The following is a 22,438-nucleotide window of genomic DNA, read 5'->3' as shown; positions in this document are numbered from 1 at the left end:
TCAAACAGAAGGTGGAGGAGCACAGAGTTCTCCAACATCCTCCAACTTTGTGATGTCATCATGGAGGAGAGGATTCCAGTACGAACCTGTGAAGCTCTAGTGAACACCATGCCCAAGAGAGTTAAGCCATGCTCAGTGGTGGGCACTCAAAATATTGACTGTTTTGGCTGAATTTTTTTACATTCTTCACTTAGGAATCTACTCACTTTTGTTGCCAGCAGCTTAGACATTAATGGCTGTGTGTTTTCATTTTGCTCAGACAGCAAATTTACAGTAATATAAAAGCTGTAACAGACTACTTTACATTGTATCAGTGTCCTATCTCTTGTGTTTTCTCATGAAAAGGTATAATAAAATAATTATAAAAATGTGAGAGGTGCGCTCACTTTTGCAAGACACTGTATATCACATTTCAGCGACAGTGCTGCTAAACTCCCTCCATAGTAAGCAGGGGGTTGAGTATGACCCAAATAAACATTTTAAACAACTGGTTACTGTGGTAGTGACAGTTCATACTTACTGTTCAAGCAGCTTAAAAGTTTTTTTATCCTGTTTATATACAAGTGCTAAGATGTGAAAGCAACACTCTGGGATTATGTCCACAGAGAGTCTTTAGAACTCTCAGCACAAGCTAGATAAATCAGTAGCTGCTGTACGGAATTATGTCATCAGAGGAAATCAGGATTCTGCTGGGAATGATGAATATTTACAACACCATAGGTGCAAAGGTCTGTTGGCTTAAAAAAAAATCCTGAATAAACAAACCAGGAGCCAACTCTGTAGTATATGCAGCCGAAAGAGTCGTGAATTTTTATGGCACAATTTTTCATTCATGAGATTGTTTGTTTGTTTTTTGTTTTCTTTTATGGTCTCTTAATATATATTTTGCTTCATTCAGTTTTCGTAGGGACCGTCAGCCTCTTCTTTTTTTTTTTTATATATAGATGTTTCCATGTATGCAGTGAAACATTACACTATGATTTTATCATTTTTGTACACTGATAAATGACTGCTGCAAAATGATGTCCAATGACTTTGTTCATAAATATTCTAATAGTGGCTTGTTGGAAGGAACTCTGCTGTGCGCCTACACGCTTGGTTTGAGCAGTGAGTTTTCATGGCATTACATGCACTTTCAGAGCAGTGCTGCCAGTCCTTTTGAATTAAGTTGATAGATTGAGAAACCAAGCTTTTAAAGCAATGTTTAGGACATAATGGTTTTAGTGTTCAGCACACAAAGAAATGTTTGCAAAGCTTTGTTATTCATTCTATTGAGATAGTCCATAACAATATCTGCCTAAACCTATTTATACCTGTGGATAAATGATTGTAAGCTCGCAAGGGCAGGGTCCTCCTCCTAATGTTTACTGTTATTGTCACAATATTTGTGCTGCTTGGAACTCTGTTTTACAATTTGTTAATATATCTATGTTCCCCTTGTCATCTTATTGTGCTTTGTAAAGCGCTGCAGAATATGTTGGCGCTATATAAATAAAAAATAATAATAATAATAAGTGATGCCCAAAACAATGTTTTGTGGTGCTTTGGGGTGATTAGTTTATTCGGATTTAGTAGACAAATGAGCTGCCTAGCTCTCTGCCAATATTCTTGTTCTGCTCTGTGGAGGAGGAAGAAGAGCAGGAGGTGAAAGTGTGACCTACAATACTGGACAGCCAAGAAATATCTAAGTGAATCACTGAAGAGGCCACCAACTCTGGGGGACACCTTATTCACCATAGGGTTTCACCTGAAACAACTGCAAATGTGTATATTTAGCTTTGCTCCAACACTTTTTTCTTAGCTAATATTATGTTAAACTTTGTGATTGTCAGTTCTTTTGTAACTGTTAGTGAATGTAGGTTATGGTTTGAAGGAACAGTGTGTTGGCACAAATGGCAAAAAAGATAGAGTTCAGAATAATCATCAGGTCAATGAAACTCATAACATAGATGTTTCTAATATTAATTTTACCTGCTTTTACTGTCAACAAATTTAAGCTACTGTAGCATCTGTCCTGTCTGCAGATTGTTTTCTGCTTAATAATTTCCTATTTTATCTTAATTGTTGTTTTGAGTTTTCTATGCAAATAATATGAACTTCTGCCTTATAAAAATAAATAAAAAATGTGCAAGTTGGTTATATTGATGTCTTAAAATCGGATTTTTCCATTAGGGCGATACAGTTCTGAGAGTGATGTGTGGAGTTTTGGCATTCTTCTCTGGGAAACCTTCAGTCTGGGAGTTTGTCCTTATCCAGGAATGACCAATCAACAAGCCCGTGAACAAGTTGAGAAAGGTACGGTAATATACTGTATATGGTATGATGTCATTTGGTGAATTGATTTAATGGCCTGTAAAATGCCAGAGGTTTGGTCAGGCTGTAGAATAGAAGAGTTTTTAGTTATCCTCTTGTTTTATGGCCATCACCTGATAAAATATTGAAGCCATACATGTACAATGTGTAAGGTTTAGTAAAGATATTGAGCACCATTTTTGATAAATTTTACAATGTTTGTGCAGAAGTTGTTTAAGACAGAGGTGTGACTTGGGTTGGTGTCACCCAATGCAGCAACCCGTGGTGTGGAGTCGGTGGTTTCATAAACTGAGGAGTCGGGTGATTTGTTTTTTACAGACTCCACAGCCCTGGGAGGGCTGAGGAGTCAGAGCAGTTTTTAGGTACTAGTCAGAGTCTGTAGATTCATGAAGTGAGGAGTTAAAGTGGGATGATTTTTGTACAGACTATCTACAGCCCTGCCCTGTATAAGCCACCAGATGTCCCCCCCCCCCTCCCAAACCAAATGTATAGGTGGCCCGATGATCCCCTCAGAATAGTCAGCCAGAGGATTCTCCCAGTATAGGTAGTCACATGACACACATACCCAGTATAGATAGCCCAATGTGCACCCAATTTTAGGCAGCCAGATGTCTCCAAGATGCTTTCACCTAATGTTTTTTTTTTCTGTCCCCTCTTTTCAGGTTATAGGATGTCTGCTCCACAGAAGTGTCCAGAGGAAGTATTTAAAATAATGCAACGGTGCTGGGAGTACAAGCCAGAAAATCGTCCCAAGTTCAGTGAGATGCAGAAAGAGCTGGCTGCTATCAAAAAGAAAATTACATAGTACCCAACCCACTGATGGACACTGACTTTGTAATATAGTACTTTAGTTTGGCATATTTGAAAACACACTGCATTTACCAAATACTGCAATCATTCCATTCTCGTGTTTAGCCAATTTGCATGTGCCTTTTTTTCTGAATTTATAGATGTTCTCTATTCCGGTAACTCATGTTCTGCCCTGACAAAACTATTCCAGAAATATTACCCATTTTCTTATTTCAGCCTATTTGCAATTCAGTGTCCTTTTTATGTCATATATGTAAAAAGACTGGTTCTTATTTATCATGCTGTCAGAAAAAATAATTCTACTTGTTGCTGATAACTAATTAAAAGTTTTCTTTCATTCTCTCATAGTGTACTGAGAGAGTGAAAAGGATTGTTGAGTTGACTTGTAGGTAGCAAAAAACAGCTGGTTCTTCCTTTAGAAATTGTGATCAATGAGACACATTGTTGGAATGATAGTTTTAGCCCAATCCTGTAACAACTACACTGGGTCTGATGCACTTTTATACCACAGAATCAGAGACCTGCAAGGCACATAAAAAGGTTGGAATTTATAGACTAGTCCTCCCTTATTATGCAACAGAAGTAAAAAGGCAATGCAAATCTGTTTGTTTGGGGAGCTTGCCTTATATGCTGTGAAAGTGATCTTGTGTATATTGGACATGAGTTTTAGAAATGAGCAAATTCCTTTTGTGTATGGCCACATACTTTCAAAATGTCTAACATGCAATGTAATATGGTGTTTTTTAGTTCACACCTGGGCTATGTTCCAAGAGGGACTTGAGTAAATGAAATCTGGCTTAAAGAGGAACCATAACGACATTGTAGAATGTTCTCAATTATTCAGGATACCTATTTTTATCTTGATGTTCTTGATTTCAGTGCTAGAAACGCATCTTATAACTATAGATTGCTGTATGTAACCCTGCCACTCAGGTGATGATTAACCTAGGCCAGTGCTGTCCAACATCAGGGGCAGGGGTTTTGTCTAGTGCCAGATTTTTCGGCTGGAGGGGGTAGAACATCAACGGACTGCCAGAGGGGGGCCTGACACAAAAAATAGTCCGGGCAAGTGAGTGTGGCCCGGGGCCACATCTGCCAGTTGGACAACCCTGTCATGCAGCATTCTGCTCCCAAGTTCACTCCAGGAGATCATGTGATGTTTCTGCTCACTTCACAGAGATGGGGTGGGGGACATTCCACAGTATAGATTCTGGCTACTTTAATGAATTTAAGAATGTACATCAGGCGGGAGGTAAGATTTTACATTGGGCTACCAATGGAATAGCAATGAATTAATATTGTACAAATAAGCAATTTTACTCATCATGAGTAACATCCCTCTTTAAGTAAAACAAGTGTCTCATTTAGAATCACAGTATTTTCTACAATGGGTTCTGTATGCTTACATAACTTGTCTAATATGCTGTAAGGGTGAATGAAGGAAGGGACCTTTTCACGCAGGTATTATTGCAGGAAATTTTCAGTTCTTTAGCCAGGCCAGGGTTGTGTCCTAAAACATGCATGTAATGCATACATTCAGTCATTTAATCCAAAAATCTTCCTTGAAGATGCAAGTGCATTAAGAACTACCCAACACAGGTTAGATTGCAGGTCAGATTGTACGAAGATGATGCACTAATATGCTGCCAGCACAGGTCCTAGTCCAAACCACATGTCAGACTTGGACAATAAATCTTAATTGGTCTGATTTACTGAGGGAAAAGGAAGGGCTGCAGTTTCCCTTGGAAAATACTGAGGTTTTAGCAAATGAAAGGTTTCTGACTGGTTGCTTTGGCAAACTTGCATTTATACTACAGGTAGATACGTGGGTCTGACCCATACCATTAACTTCATAGTCCTGCTTAAGATAGCTATTCTGTTGGGGTTTGTCATACAGTGTATGTGGCTATGAGATCTTCCACTCCAATAACACTGGATGATAATTCAGGTGGTGGGTGTGGGGATTTTAAAGTTCCCTGTTAATCACTCTGAAAATGATACATCTAAAACCACACTCACAAGTGTCCTGCTCAAATCTTGTGTTATATTTAATCTGTTGGTCAAACACACCAATGGATCACTCATTTATGGGTCTTTTGCTGAATACTGACACTTCATGGTGTACAGCTGTTACCACCTTAGAAATTCAGAGGTAATACAGTATTTATGAGTTTAAGACAAGCACTCTGACACTTGCATTTTGTTCTGGAACCTTTACAAGTTTCAATGGATTCTTCATATAGTTTATTTCAGAACTATTAACACTAATACACTAATATTAATTGGTTTATCTTCACCCACATTTATTTCTTTAAAGTACCCACAAATATGCAGAAAAAAGGGCTCAATTACCTTATACTAAAAAGCCTGCTCATTGTCTTCGAGGTCCCTCCCATTCCTGGTCCTCTTCTTTGAATTGCTTGTCAAAAAGCCTCTCGGAAGTTTTCACCAGCATCGTCGAGAAGGTCAGAACTGTGCATGCACAGCACAAACTAGCCCTCCATGGGCTTTTTCAATTGTCTTCTGTGTTGATCCAGGGGTGCTTTTACAGCCTTTTGTCTTGAGCTTTGTTGTCCTTTGGCATTATTTGTTTCAGTTGCCAGAAATGTCTTGGTAAGCCAGGAAAATATCAGAGCCTTGAAAAAAAATAAGATAGAACTTTGCCGTTTTTGTTCATAAATGGAAAATGGGTTGTATAGATATGTTTGGTTTAATGTGAAGACTCCGGCTAATCAGAATTTGATTTTTAATTCCCTAGTGAAATGTTTTATCAAATGGCTCGGGCCTTACGACTTACTATCATACATATTTCTGCAAAATTCTAATTCACAGTTATTACAATTATCAAAATCTATTGTCTTATGATGGTTTTCCTAGCATATGCATTATTTTATCTATTGAAAATGGTTGTAATCATTGCTATAAGAACAAACCTCAGGTTTCCTGCAGTTTTGGATCACCGAGTATAGCATTAGAACACTTGTCACCATTAGAATGGCTTTATTATTATAGGCTTTTATGTACCTTGAGTTAATCTCAGAGGTGTTTTACATATGCAGATAATGATTCTGTTACCATTCTTCCACTCCCAATACCTACTATAAATGCAATTTAGGGCCAGTGCACACCTAATAGTGCTAGCATAATGGCAAACGCTCAGCACTTTTAAAAGTGATTTTTCTAAGCGATTCTAAACATGTGCCAAGCGATTTTCTATTTCTGTCTAGCGATTTTTGGAGCGTTTTTGTGTAGCAATTTTTTTTTAGTTGCAGTAGAGCTGGAAGTGTACAAAACTGCTTGTAAAATCTCTTTGTTCTAGCTCTTTTCAGAGCGATTTTCGAGTTTCCTATACTTAACATTGAGGCTGAATCACCTCAGAAATGCTGCAGGACCCGCATTTGCGTTTGGGAAAAAAATCACATTGCTCTGGTGTGATCCATCCCATTCCAATACATAAGCCAACCTATTCTCCTGAAATCGCTACCCTGTGTTTAATAGAAGTATACATTTATAACCCGTATGCGAGAACCCGGCCCAGATATAACGATCTGACCCAGGTTCCTGCATACTGCTAAGTGTTATTAGAGCGTTCTCCAAGTCCTAGTAAAATTACAGTAGCGGGCTGTGTAACTCGCTTGGTGGCAGATCTTTGAATTGTATGTGTGTGGTGAATCGGTTGGTATCAGAACGTTCCCTTCGCGAGTCAGTTCATCAAATTGCGAACGCGGGTTACCCTTCGTGATGAACAAATGACCGTGTGAGAGGATTTCTGACGCTGATCGATTTACCCCATCCGCAGACCGGCCTAGCGGTCTGTGACATTGATGATTTAGGACCTTGATGATTGAAATCTACGTCCTGTTTTGATGGCTACCTGGCTGCCAGGGCGTAGCTTTCAATAAACCGACGCCACGCATTCTCAACGCTTTTGTTGCTCCCAACGATCTCATTGCTGTCTCCCTGCCGCAGCTGACTCGCCATCTCTATAATGGCAGCGCCCTGGCTCCTGACCCTGTCTGTCAACGTAAGCTGCTTCCATTGGCTTACATTGATAGGCAGGTTCAGGAGCCAATGAAAGCGGCTCCTGACCGGCTTACAGGAACTCTGCCATCCATAGAGACGGCAGAGTGGGTGGCCCAGGTTCTATTCCGCTGTTTCTTGTACCAGCAGTTTCTGGTCCTTAAGGGGGCAGAGACCGCTGGTACTTAAGTGGTTTCCAGGACCACTTTAGCTATGAATTGTTAAATTTACAATGCATGCACACAATGTGCATTTGTCCTAGAGTAAAATGCACTATAAATTATGTTTTCCTATGTCTCTGTCACAGTTGGTACTAATCATTTCACAAATCTGACTGGTTTTAGATGAGTCTAGCTTTCATGGGTGTTTTATTTTCAAAAGAACTTCGGCAGTAGCTCGGTCTAATTGCCAACATGGTGTCAAAGTGAATAGGGAGATCAGTTAGCATCTCCTTTCAAAGCTGTGGTTTTGTTAACTATAAAGGAAATACTGAGAATAAGGAGATGGACTAGTCTAAAATTAGTCAGATTTGATAAAATTTTACTCTCTGCTTTAAGTGGCAGCAACATAGAAAAAGTAATTTATTTTAGTAGATTATACATTTTAATTTATTTTAGTAGATTATACATTTTACTCTGGGAGAAATGTCTTAAATGTATGTATGTATGCAGATGTATTAAAAAAATAGAGATAGTGCTCCTTTAACTTTGTGTTTTCTGTATGCATTTGAAGAGTGCTTCTTAAAGCGGTTTAAAACTCTGACATAATATTCAATAAAAACATGTTTTCCTACTTTTTATATGCCATATGGTTATCATATTTGCTTTTGTGCATGAGTATTATTCATTTATAAGTTATAGCTTCCCAAAAGTACAGGATTTTTGCTTTATGAGCTGACTTTGCATTTTATTAATAACTGCTTTTATTCATTCATTCATTCATTCATTCAGGAAGACATGGTTTGACTCCCTCTCTGTCTCCCAGAGCTCCTGCACAGTCAGAATGTGTCACATTCCACACTTGATACATTCAAGTAACACAAGATTACATTGTTTAACATTCGGATGCGACAGGCTGTGCAGGAACTGAAGCTTCTAAAGCCTGTGTTTAACCCTTTGAATGATGTGCTAGTAAAAAAAAAAATATGCTGGTTGTATATAATATTCTGTGAATCATCTATTAGAGCAAAGAAGACATTCTGGGTTATATTCCACTTTAAATGCATGTAGTAAACATGGGTTAGCTTACAGCATCGTCCTTTAAAGACATCACTAAGGATAACAAGAATATGTTCATACAGGGTACTTATGTGACCGATGTGACAGTTTGATGTTGGAAGCTGTAGCAAAAAGCAGAGGTTCAGTGTTTCAGGCTTTAACCTCACCATTCAATTCTAGTTTTTCTTGATTGTAGATAACATCTCAGGTTTTGCTAGAACAATTTTGCTATGTGAACATTTCTGTTTTTTGTTTTTTTTTTTCCATTTTTTTCCTCTTACTTAGATTTGGCTCTTAGTAAGTAGTACTAGTAGTAGTAGTAACACATTTTCCTAACTTTTGTAACTGATGCTTGGCATTTATGGTGCCATTTAAAACAACAAGCTAATATACTTTAGCTCAGGTATAAAGTGTCCTTCAGTTCATTATAAAAAAGATGGCAACTACTATATTAATGAACTCTGGGATTTTTGTAAGTTTTCTGTGCCTACAAATTGTCTCTAGTTATATATGTAGCCAGATAGTCTCTTAAAATTTTTGCACAGAATTTTTGGTACCTGTAACATTCATTTACACTTTAATAATTTTTAATGGTAAAATGTCTTTGATACATCTGAATATGTATAACCTCTTATCCTTTATATTAGGCAAAACCAAACACCTAGCAGCAGCCTAACTTTCAACCTTTATTGTAAATCTAAATGTTCACTTAACCCCTAATTTCAGTTAAACACAAAAGCTTAAAGAGGAACTCCAGTGAAAATAATGTAGTAAAAAAGTGCTTCATTTTTTACCATAATTATGTATAAATGATTTAGTCAGTGTTTGCTCATTGTAAAATCTTTCCTCTCCCCGATTTACATTCTGACATTTATTACATGGTGACATTTTTACTGTGGCAGGTTATATAGCTGCTCCTAGCTGTTTTGGCTGTTAGAGACAGCTGTAAACAGCTAATTCTTGTCTGTGAACATTGTTGCATTGTGGCAGTTTGCCCAGAGTACCGTGGTACTCGGAGCTTCTTGTGGAAGGGGTTTCAGCACAAAATCAGTCATACAGCGCCCCCTGATGGTCTGTTTGTGAAAATCATTATATTTCTTATGTAAAAGGGGGTATCAGCTACTGATTGAGATAAAGTTCAATTCTAGATTGGAGTTTCTCTTTAAAGTGTACTAGAGATCAATTTATATAAAGAATCGATACTTACCCAGGGCTTCCTCCAGCCCCATAAGCATGTGTGAGTCGCATGCCGTCCGCCTGCGGTGTGTCGTTCAGCCGTGATCAGCCCCGGTAACTAGCTCAGTCGCGTCAGTCCAGGTCGACCGCACATGCACAGAAAACCCTACTGAGCCTGTTGCTGGGGCTGATCGCGGCTCAACGACAGACCGCAGGCGGACGGCATGGAACTTGCACATGCTTATGGGGCTGGAGGAAGCCCTGGGTAAGTATCGATTCTTTATATTTATTGATCTCTGGTACACTTTAACCTCCTCTGTAACCTTCACATACATAGTACTAGGCCAGATAACATTACAAATAATATTGTACACTACTAATAACAGTAGTATAATTCTAAATATCTGTTCCCAACCAAACTTGACATGTAATATTCTACATCTAATTACAACAGGTTTATAAAAATGTTCAACTTTTTGTGCCAGATAATACTTCTAAACAGACTTTCCTTTAGACGTAATAAAACCTCTTTATTATCAATATGACAAGGAACACCAGGTAATAAGATTTTTCTACATTCCATTTTATGCTTATCTTTGAATTACAGCAGCTGGTTTCTAACCAGCAGGAATTGAAGAAAAGAAGCAAAAAAAGAATACTATGAGATATTTACTGTTAGTGGGGGCATAGGGAGAAGCCATAAAGCAGTAGAACAGGGAGGAAAATAGTCTGTAGCCTCTGATCCTTGCAAATAAAACCCACCTGCTGTTTTATGGGATGTCCTCAAAGGTCCATAATTAGCAGTGCAATATTAATTAGGATGTGTGTTTATAGACTTTTCCAACCATTTATAGGCATACCTACACATACTATTTAAAGGATGATTCCAGTTACAGTGATTCTTGTTTGATTGGCCTGTGTCTTTGTTTATGAAACTGAATTACTAAACTCGCCTTACCTAAACCATTTTTCATCATTATGCCTTATTGATCCAGCTATTATAAGCAATCTGTAAAAGGGGAAAAAATAGAATCTTCAACCACCAGCACATGGATGTGGACAAGTTGTTTCTCCATTATAATCGAGAGAGACTTTAAGTGTTCTCCACTACAGAGGATAAACTCCTGCAGATCTGATGAGGGACAAAATCACCTGAGTTATTCCAGGTGAGGAGAGCAAGGCTGTTCTTTTAGTTTCTCAGATTTGCAAGTTACGTAAAGTACACCAGAAGTGACTTATAATTAGTAAAGTGAAGCGTACTCCATGTGCAGCAGTGACTGTACTTATAACATTATTCTTCTCCTTCCTCCATATTATAATTTTTTTGAGTTTGTCCATTAAAGAGGAACTCCAGTGAAAATAATGTAATAAAAAAGTGCTTAATTTTTACAATAATGATGTATAAATGATTTAGTCAGTGTTTGTCCATTGTAAAATATTTTAAATCCCTGATTTACATTTTGACTTTTATTACATGGTGACATTTTTACTGTTGGCAGCTGATGTAGCTGCTGCATGTTTTTTTGGCAGTTGGAAACAGCTGTAAACAGCTATTTCCCACAATGCAACAGGGTTCACATACAGGAAACTGACAGGAATATGTACTCCGTTTCTTGTGGGAGGGGCTTCACCACAATATCCGTCATACTGCGCCCCCTGATGGTCTGTTTGTGAAAAGGAATAGATTTCTCATGTAAAAGGGGGTATCCGCTACTGATTGGGATAAAGTTCAATTCTTGGTCGGAGTTTCTCTTTAAAGAGAACCCGAGGTGGGATTTAATTATATTAGTGGGGCACAGAGGCTGGTTGTGCTCACTATCACCAGCCTCTGTTGCCCTATGGTGTGCCCCCAGGACCCCCCTGCGATCTGCTGTCCCCTCCGCCGTGCTAGCGACACGCAACGCGTCACCAGCACAATGTTTACCTATGCGTGTCTGTCAGCGCCGCTCCCCCGCCTCCTCTGTATCGGCGCTGCCCGCCCGCGTCCCTTCCCTCCCGCTGATTGGAGGGAAGGGACGCGGGCGGGTAGCGCCGATACAGTTTAATTTAATGCTGCAAGTCCATAAACATGTGAAACATCTTTTTCTTCCAGATTACTGAATTCTTTCTCTGTAACCTTTTATTTTAAAAGTAAAATTTCCTGAGCTGCATTAACTAGCAGGGTGCTGCAGTAAAACGTTGAGAAGGTCCAACACTTTTGTGTTACAATTTAACTAGAAAACTGAAGATGCAATTAATTTATGGCCAATGTTTATAGGGAAAAATCATATACATTCACTATTCTATTATATGCTGTACAGAAAGATAATATTGAAATGTACCTGTTGACGTTAAAGTGGTCATATAGTTTGAAGGTTTTCCTATAAAAAGTGTAGACCGATAGCTAGACTACCATAACATTCAATATACATTTTGCACATTTGACTGATCAAATGCTTCATCAGCCTTAACAAGTCTCATTTGCAATGTTTTGTGTCAGCAACTTAACAGTGTAAAGTTGTTAGAAATATGAAGATAAACTTTAAAGTAAACGCTTACCTTTTGCTTCTCAGTGCACCGAAGGTAGATTTAGGATTTTTATAATGAAACACAGTGACCTAAGTGATGTGTAACTGTTTACATAGACAGTATATGACCTTCAAACAGGTTCCTAGCATTATCATCATTTTTGTTTTACATTGTGTTTTTACCTATAAATTGTTTCCAAGAAAACATCATTCCACTTTGGGCCTTGGCTTATAAGTTTTTAATAATTCAACCAAAGAATGAGAATGTGTGAACATTTTGTATTTGATGTACCATAGTTAGCTTCATAGAAAAGGTAATTAAAAAAAAACTAAGGTTCACAGAAAATTATTATTTAAGTAAGATAATTCAAATAGATCAGTTTGTAAAGCTTTAATTATACATTCCCTATATGCTTATATTTCGTTAAACCCACAGCACAGCTGGACAACAATGAAGAAAAATCTGAACAGTTGTAAACTAAAGAAAACGTAATTTTAATCTTTGAAAAAAAAAATCTGTTGCTGAAAGTGATATTCCATTTTTTTCTGTGAAATTGCATAGAAATGTTTTTTGTGAATGTTTAAACTTACAGCTTACAGCTAAGGGTCAATTAAATTATTGTATCTATTTAAAGTACAACTCTTAACCATTTTGTATTGGTTTTTTGAATAGTGTGGTGGAGGCTTTACAGTCTGTTTTTTACTATTCAGATGACAGTGTTTTTGGTCACACAAATGGTGTTGAAAACCTGACAGAAACTGACCTGATTCCAAAATAAAAAAAAACCTCAATTTCTTTGGTGACACAACAGAACACTCCTATAGAGAAATATATATATATATATATATATATATATATATATATATATATATATATATATATATAGCAAAACGTTATTAAAAGAGCAAACTCTCAATTACATACACACAAAAAATAAGTACAATGCTATATTGTCATTAACTATAACAATAATAATTGCCCTATGTGAGTGCTGTATAAACAGTTGTAGGTGCCTATAGGCAGGATGGTTTCACATCAATAACTTGTAATCATAGTTTTTGTGTAAATCAGTATTTTGCTGCTTACTCTACACATTTAATAAGCAATGCAGTATTGGAATTATATGTAAAAGCCCTCTCCATGAGTTTTGTGTTCGATATACATTACAGTTTAGAATAGAATAAAGCATCCTGCAGGTTATCACAGTCTCCATCAAAAAGCATAGATTTTGTTTCTCTGGATTTATAAACATATACAGTGGATTTCTTTTCTGCTGGTTACATAATCTGAATTTGAATGTATCCAAAAGTATAACCATGGATGAAGGATGCTTTTCCTACCAGTGCAGGTTTATATACACTTAAATATATATAGCAAAACAAAAAAAAAAGACTACTTCAGCAAACAAGTGGACTGAAACATATATTATTTTCAGAGAATTTTATTTTAATAAAATTATTGATCGCATTGACAAATACACGTCGACAGCTCATACTGATCAGACTTTGGCTATTTCAGCAGATTGCAACCGGTTTTATACTAACACATTGATATAATGTCTGTTGGTTTTTAACATTTTACAAGAAGTCAAGGAATATTTTAGGCTGGACGTCCACTTGTGATTGCAAAATAACTCTTAAAATGAATATGTTGAGAGCTATTTTGGACTATCACTTTCCTCTATTATATCTTTGAAAATGCTGCAGGTTCCATGTTTGTGATTTTGGCAAATAACAATCGTTCTGTGGATTCCACTCCATTGACTTTAATTGGCCTATCACTTTTGGAAGCACGGCTAAAAGCAATGTAGTGGGCCATAGACCTTACACTCATCTAGTGATTTAGCAAGAGTGAGACTGCACTCCCTTTCGGGACCGGCCGCCTAACCCCCCTTCAAGGCCAGGCATTTTTGCAGAAGGGGGGGGGGGGCATTTGGGGGGTCAGGCAGCCGGATCCCTGCAGGGTCTGGCTGGGCTGTCTTCCCCCTGTATGGCCAGGTCTCCCCCTGTGCGCAGCAGCAATCACCTACCAGGCTCCAGCGATGAGCCGCAGTAGCCCCCTCTTCTCCGACTGGCATCTCCGCTCCTAATGCCAATCAGTTCCGGGTCGCGGCTTGATGACGTCATCAAGCCGGGACCCGGTGCTGACGTCAGGAGTAGAGATGCCGGCAAAGAGCGGTGGGGAGCGCCGATCGTCGCGGGAAAGGCAGGGAGATGAGTGGATCCTCTTCTTTCCCCTTACCGCTGCAGCTGTCAAATTGATCACTGCGATTCAGCAGCCATACGTGAAGGCTGCTGATCACTGAGGGGGGATGCCAGCTGTCATATGACAGCTTAATCTCCCCTCTCCGGTGCGCATGATCGCGTCGGTTCGTTACCTTGGACGTTGAATCAACGTCCAGTTAGAACGGTAGCACCACCTGCTGGGCGTTGATTCAACGTACTTTGGTCCCCAAAAGGTTATAATGGAACTCCAGGTAATTATATTTTTTTCTATGTTTTGGATAGCATGCTGTGAGGTTAAAACTTTTAATATTAGGCAATTACTGTTGTCTGTGCCTTTGTTGCAAATGGTTTCCATTATTTCGAATAGTTTGCCAGTAATCACTGTTAAAAGGAAGTGATGGAAAATCTTGCCTACAATTTGGCTGTTTTACAAAGTCATGTCTAGAATTCTCTTAGCTTTTTCAGTTGTGATATCCTAAGTGATCCAGTAAACCTGGATTGGATGTTTTTTTTTAATTATCTGCTGTTATGTGGTTAGTATTTACCAGTTTCCTATAGGAAATCATACTTTGGATTGCTGGGCATTTTGTGATTTAGCAGTTACATGCAATAGCCAGTTGTAAAAAGTTTTTCTTTTTATTAATTCAGGAGATCCTGAGTTATAAAGAAGAAAGTTCCCATTGCGGATGGCTGCATGAAACTGCCCTCACATTGCTAATTTCAGTTGTATGTTGGCCAGTGTTAGTCATGGAGAAAATCCGCAGACATACAGTAGAATCCCTTTTATATTAAACTCCCAAGGGACCTGTCCAAGTAGATAACTATATGAGAAGTTTACTATATCAGAATTGGTCATACCCTGTATATTCATACAGGCGGATGGTAGGGACCTGGGGAATGAGTTTACTATAGCCAGAGGTTTACTATATCACCGCTTACTATAACCAGTTGTTTAGGTTATACCTTAAATGACTAACTGTACATGATTTCCTTGCAAGCTTTTAACACTTTTAAGTTTCTTCTGCAAGCATTATACAGAACTGGATCAGATGCTTACATGCATGAAAGTATGTGCCTGTACGAAATAGCTTTATACGGGTTCTGATCCAGTCCAAATAAGGGCTGCAGTTTTTAACAATGGAAAAAAAACAGGCCAGATTTGCTGGATCACCTCTGATATCTCCTCTGGAGGTATTCTTTAGGATTTCTGTAGAGCAAGCCCATCCGGTTCTACACTGTATATGGCTCTGAAACTTTAGCTGCCTGTGTTCCCATTGTGACAATTTACATTCCTGTGTTTGCTATCTAGGTAGTTACTGAGATAGTAAAGGAGGAGACTTGTGCGCTCCAGTGTAATATGTAGATGGCTGTATAAAACTATGAGGCCTACCTCTTTCCCTCACTATCTCTAATAGAAAGAAAAAAAGACTGAAAAGCCACTTTTTATATTTCACTTGATTTATTTATTATTGCATGTAAGCAATCACGTTTTCGTGGTTTATGAAATTGTTTATCTGTAAAATCACTTATACACATCAGAAATTGAACATTTACAGTATGAATAATAGCAAATTATATTAAATTGTTATTGCATTGTAATTTTCTAGGTTTAAGAATTTTTTCACTTCTTACTGTAACATTGCTTTAGCAGTTTACATTTTAATAATACCTTAGAAACACATTTGTAATGAGAGGTCTATTAAAGTTGTCATAGCAGCCTGGTATTTTTTTTTTTTCTTAATAAGTTTTATTGGTTTCCAGACATCAAATACTGTTACAGATGTTTTTAACAAAATAATTTTAACTAACAGTTACTCTTTTTGTAAACCTTTGTTTGGAACTGTAACATAAATATTTGTACAAATAATGTTTTACTAAAAGCTCTAACATAAGCCATTTCTTGTCACGCAGATGACGTTCATGCTCTGGCTTTAAAAGTTGTTGTTTTTTAGCTCTTGTATAAAAATGTCGGAATCAATTGATACTGTGCACTGCCAGGCATGATACGTTTAACTTTTTTTTTTCTTTCCAAATGTTAAAACCAAAAGCACAGCTAGATTATTATTGTTTTGTATCCTTATATGTGTGTACTGTTTATAAATTTCACTCTTTATTGTATTTCTTTTTAAGTGGTTTGTGTAGCTGTGTTTAATAGTAGAAGATGTAATATAATATTAAAAATCAATATAAAGTATATAACATGATTAAAATGCATCAACCCATCAAACACAACTCCATAAGAAAACCATATTTTTTAATACATTTCTGAGCTGCGCTGTTCTGTTATATTTGTGTTCATTTTCTAAATACATATTATGGACAAAATCTCCCATTGCGTTTGCTTTTTTTCTTTGGTAAAGTTATTTCCTATTAAGCAATGTTCTCTCTGTCTTCACTGGATTTCATATAAAGCATTTAGATATGAAAATTAAAATGACTTATTATTTTCTTTAGTATTCAAATAACATTTTTATCTCAAGCAAAACAGTCCAGTGTGTTAACACTTTCTTTAAAATTCTACTCCGTCACTTTATAGAAGTGATATGCTTTAAATATTTTTTCGCCCCCTAAATGATATCCCAGTCCTATTTCTAAAGACTAAAATAAATTGCTTTCTTTGACTGTTCAGAATCAAAATATATTTAAATACCATTTATTTGCATTTACAAAAGACACTTTAAACAGTCCCTTTTTTGTCTTTTTAAAAATGTTACTTAAGTATTACATTAATCATAAGAACTATGGACTGATATCCTTTCATATATGATATAGCTTTCCCATTTGTTTGTAGATATTTTTCAAGTTCTCTCCAGATTTGTTTAGATTTTCATTTAAAGATAATTATTTACTTATTGCTAACATTTTACATATTTTTTACTATGCATATAGACCTAATTTTTAATGTGTTGTTAATGTATACAGTTCAGCTTGTGGGGTTAGCAAATCTGGTTGTGCCTCTACACACACTGGCCCATATGCAGCTTGTGGGGTTAGCAAATCTGGTTGTGCCTCTACACACACTGGCCCATATGCACTGGCCATATGGGCCAGTGTGATAAACATGCATAAAATAGATTTGTAAGAAACTTTGTAGGCTTAGCAAAAAATAAATGAAACTATCTAGTGTTTGTCAAAAAAGGGCGCCCGGAAATTTTTGCGCCCAGAAAAGCTGATCGTAGAATATCACTAAAATTACCAATATTCTATTCTTATAGTGCTAAATATGATAGTAAAATATTGGTATTAAAGAAAGATATTTTACTACAGCTAAACCGAAATCTATTCTAACACTCAACCTCTCACAGCTAAGCTTAACCACCCACGGCTAATCTTAACCACCCACCCCCCACGGCTAACCTAAACCACCCATTCCCACAGCTAACCTTAACCACCCACCTCCCACGGCTAACCTAAACCACCCCCACAGCTAACCTTAACCACCTTTTCCCCATGGCTAACCTTAACCACCCACCCCACACTGGCCCATATGCAATTCACTTTTAGACACACTGGCCCATATGTAAAATACTTTTTTTTCCCTCAGATTTCTCCTAGGTGATATTTTTAAACGTATCAATAAAATGCTTTTTAAGCCACCAGCAAGCAATAAAATGCTCAAAATAGTTTTGATAGTACTTTTCACCTACTTTTTGGTACTTTTTCAATTACAGTGATGAAAAGTTATTTTAAAGAGGAACTGTCTCAAAAATCTTAAATTTAAAACACATACAAATAATAAGTACATTTCTCCCAGAGTAAAATGAGCCATAAATTACTTTTCTCTTATGTTGCTGTCACTTACAGTAGGTAGTAGAAATCTAACATTACCGACAGATTTTGGACTAGCCCATCATCTCATAGGAGGGTTCTCAGGGTTTTCTTTCTTTTTAAAAGCAGTTAGTGAATGGCAGTTGTTCCGTCCAACTGCCAAAATAGTGTAAAGTGAGCAGGGAGGCTGTCCAGCATCTTTGTATAAAGATTTTTCAGGGTATGTATTTATAAAGAATAAAGGCCCTGCTGAGAATCCCATATGGAGAGATGGACTAGCCCAAAATCTGTCAGTTATGTCAGATTTCTACTACCTACTGTAAGTGACAGCAACATAGGAGAAAGGTAATTTATGGCTCATTTTACTCTGGAAGAAATGTACTTCTTATTTGTATGTGTTTTAAATTTTACGATTTTCGCGACAGTTCCTCTTTAAATAAAAGATGAAGAATTCTCTCCTAGGAGAAAACTCAGGAGAAAAAGTAAATTGCATATGGCCCACTGTCACGTTGCTGATTTGAGCTATTTGTGTCAGCGTGTGGCACACATGGACATCAGACAGTGCATAGCAGTGCACTGCTACCTGTGTTTCTGTGCATAGCACAGCACTGTCCCATTCAGTGTGGATGAATAGGGTCATTGCTGCAACAGAAGCTTACCAGCTACATTGGATTACAATGAGGTGGTGTCCCCAGACCCTTAGGGCCCTTTTACACTTAATCAGTTGCTCTCAGTTAAAACGGAAAGAAAACTGATTTTCAAAGTAATGCCCATGTTTTCCTATGGCACCTTTCACACTTCACACGTTTTAACTGAAATTTTTGTCAATGCACTGCAATAGAAAAAACGCATACTAACGCACACCAACTGATTAAGTGTAAACGGGGCCTTAAAGTAAAGCTCCATAATAGAGAGTAAAAAATACTCTAATTAGGATGAAACAGTGGCACAGTTAATATGCTAATTTTGTTATTTAGCCCAAGAGAATACAAATGTAAGAAGGTAAATGATCACAGACTTACCTAAGTGGAAATTGTCACCACCATCACAACTTTTCTTTTAACACTTTACTGATTCTTAAGACTCCAAATATAAAGTCAGTCAGACTTTTGATGGAGGCTATAAAGATGTATATCCAGTGTGCCGACTGGATCAGAATATAACCCATGCCATTGGTGGTCTATTCACACTACTTATGCTGCCCTGCATTTTACTGCAGCAACAAATGGGCATTTAAAAAGGGACCACATTTCCTGTGGTCATATTTACATGTCTGTTTCAATGTTTTTCATTGCAATCTGCAAAAGACAAAACATCCAAGTCCACAAATTTTTCAGGCAGTGGAAAAGAAGAATGGGCAAGGATTTCAGTCTCTAGATGTGCAAAGCTGGTAGAGACATACTCTAAAAGACTGGCAGCTGTAATTGCAGCAAAAGGTGGTTCTACAAAGTATTGACTCGGGGCTGAATAATTACGCACACCCCACTTTGCAGTTATTTTTTTTTAAATGCTTGGAATCATATATGATTTTCGTTCCACTTCTCACATGTACACCACTTTGTATTGGTCTTTCACGTGGAATTCCAATAAAATTGATTCATGTTTGTGGCAGTAATATGAAAAACATTTGGAAAACTTCAAGGGGCCCGAATACTTTTGCAAACCACTATATGTGGGTTGCAAAAGTATTCGGCCCCCTTGAAGTTTTCCACATTTGTCACATTACTGCCACAAACATGCATCAATTTTATTGGAATTCCACGTGAAAGACCAATACAAAGTGGTGTACATGTGAGAAGTGGATCGAAAATCATACATAATTCCAAACATTTTTTTACAAATCAATAACTGCAAATTGGGGTTTGTAGAACCACCTTTTGCTGCAATTACAGCTGCCAGTCTTTTCGGGTATGTCTCTACCAGCTTTGCACATCTAGAGACTGAAATCCTTGCCCATTCTTCTTTGCAAAACAGCTCCTGCTCAGTCAGATTAGATGGACAGCGTTTGTGAACAGCAGTTTTCAGATCTTGCCACAGATTCTCAATTGGATTTAGTCCTGGACTTTGACTGGGCCATTCTAACACATAGATGTGTTTTGTTTTAAACCATTCCATTGTTGCCCTGGCTTTGTTTAGGGTCGTTGTCCTGCTGGAAGGTGAACCTCCGCCCCCGTCTCAAGTCTTTTGCAGCCTCCAAGAGGTTTTCTTCCAAGTTTGCCCTGTATTTGGCTCCATCCATCTTCCCATCAACTCTGACCAGCTTCCCTGTCACTGCTGAAGAGATGCACCCCCCGAGCATGATGCTGCCACCACCATATTTGACAGTGGGGATGGTGTGTTCAGAGTGATGTGCAGTGTTAGTTTTCCGCCATACATAGCGTTTTGCATTTTGGCCAAAAAGTTCCATTTTGGTCTCATCTGACCAGAGCACCTTCTTCCACATGGTTGCTGTGTCCCCCACATGGCTTGTGGCAAACTGCAAACGGGACTTCTTATGCTTTCTGTTAACAACGCCTTTCTTCTTGCCACTCTTCCATAAAGGCCAACTTTGTACAGTGCATGACTAATAGTTGTCCTATGGACAGAGTCTTCCACCTGAGCTGTAGATCTCTGCAGCTCGTCCAGAGTCACCTTGCGCCTTTTGACTGCATTTCTGATCAGCGCTCTCCTCGTTCGGCCTGTGAGTTTAGGTGGATGGCCTTGTCTTGGTAGGTTTACAGTTGTGCCATACTCCCTCCACTTCTGAATGATAGCTTGAACAGTGCTCCGTGGGATGTTCAAGGCTTTGGAAATCTTTTTGTAGCCTAAGCCTGCTTTAAATTTCTCAATAACTTGATCCCTGACCTGTCTGGTGTGTTCTTTGGACTTCATGGTGTTGTTGCTCCCAAGATTCTCTTAGACAACCTCTGAGGCCCTCATAGAGCAGCTGTATTTGTACTGACATTAGATTACACACAGGTGTACTCTGTTTAGTCATTAGCACTCAGGCAATGTCTATGGGCAACTGACTGCACTCAGATCAAAGGGGGCCGAATAATTATGCACACACCACTTTGCAGTTATTTATTTGTGAAAAATGTTTGGAATCATGAATGATTAACATTCCACTTCTCACGTGTACACCACTTTGTATTGGTCTGTTACGTGGAATTCCAATAACATTGATTCATGTTTGTAGCAGTAATGTGACGAAATGTGGAAAACTTCAAGGGGGGCGAATACTTTTGCAACCCACTGTGTATGTATATATATATATATATATATATATATATATATATATATATTCTATACTTCCAATGCCATTTGGGGAGAGGGGTTCACAAACTTCACCCCATGGGGTTGGATAAACATGCTGCATGACAGGACTGTATTTGTCCCAGTACAAATACAATTGCAGTGGACTAGCAAGTCACAATATTTGTATGTATCTGCTTTATTTTTTAAACATGTTTACTTTTAAGCACCTTTTAGATATTTTTGTATTACAGTTATTATGAATGAATTAAATATAATATAGTTTAAAGGGAACCAGAGAGGATGCAATATACATACCTGGGGCTTCCTCCAGCCCCATACGCACGGATCGCTCCCACGTCGCACTCCTCCGCTGCCTGCATCAGCCGCCACCGGGTCCCGTCATTGCCGCGAGTCGGCAAGTCGGCCGGCGGACGCGGCCAATTCTCCGCATCACAGGGTGCTCTCCCCATACAGATACGCATGTGGCTGTTAACTGCGCAGCCGCATGCGTACATGTATGGAGGGAGCCCCTGTGATGCGGACAATTGGCCGCGTCCGCCGGAAGTGACAGGTCCGGTACCGGCGGATCCAGGAAGCTGAGGATGGCGGCGTGGGAGCGATTCAGGCTTATGGGGCTGGAAGAAGCCCCCGGTATGTATAAAATCTGTTTCTTTTTTCACCCCCCGTTCCTCTCTGGTTCCCTTTAAGCCGAATGCAGGCTATTATTTTACACTGGAAATTGGTGCTTTCTCCAAATATCATGTGACAAATCTTAGTGTAATGAGAAGAGACATAAAATGTGGTGCCAACAAACGAGGCAGTAACACCATACAAATGTGTTTCTAAATGTATTTCTTAAATCTAAATGTTACCTTTATTTTGTTTTCAATATCCTAAAAACACATTTTAAAAAATGCCTTTTTTTATTTCCTGTCGAAGTATTTTCTTATATTATTTGTTCTAAAATTGACCAATTACTAATTTGTTTGCATTTTTCTATTCAAATAAATGTTTCAAATGTGTACTACATTTTCTGAAAAATTCTGTAGTATTGGTCTTTGTTTATAAATGTATTTCTGTTTATTGAATTAAAGGAACTGTATGCAAATGCTGAATGATTACATCCCCTGTAAAAAAATGGAATCCCTACTCACTGTAGAAAAA

At 38.0% G+C, this 22,438-nt stretch overlaps 1 protein-coding gene across 1 annotated transcript in view; it reads left to right on the top strand.

Moving 5' to 3' along the window:
• The window catches only part of FER (FER tyrosine kinase), a 294,362-nt gene extending 284,827 nt beyond the window's left edge, over positions 1–9,535 (top strand). The window contains exons 20-21 of the mRNA XM_068247417.1: positions 2,173–2,295; positions 2,976–9,535. Of these exons, the coding sequence (XP_068103518.1) occupies positions 2,173–2,295; positions 2,976–3,118 (266 nt within the window). The 3' untranslated portion in view covers positions 3,119–9,535. The remainder of the gene's footprint in view (positions 1–2,172; positions 2,296–2,975) is intronic.
• Positions 9,536–22,438: the final 12,903 nt, after the last annotated feature.

Source organism: Hyperolius riggenbachi, chromosome 1 (genome assembly GCF_040937935.1).
Source record: "Hyperolius riggenbachi isolate aHypRig1 chromosome 1, aHypRig1.pri, whole genome shotgun sequence".
NCBI classification, from domain to species: Eukaryota; Metazoa; Chordata; class Amphibia; order Anura; family Hyperoliidae; genus Hyperolius; species Hyperolius riggenbachi.
The sequence above is the reverse complement of the archived record's forward strand: the minus strand, read 5'-3'. Positions and strand labels throughout refer to the sequence as shown.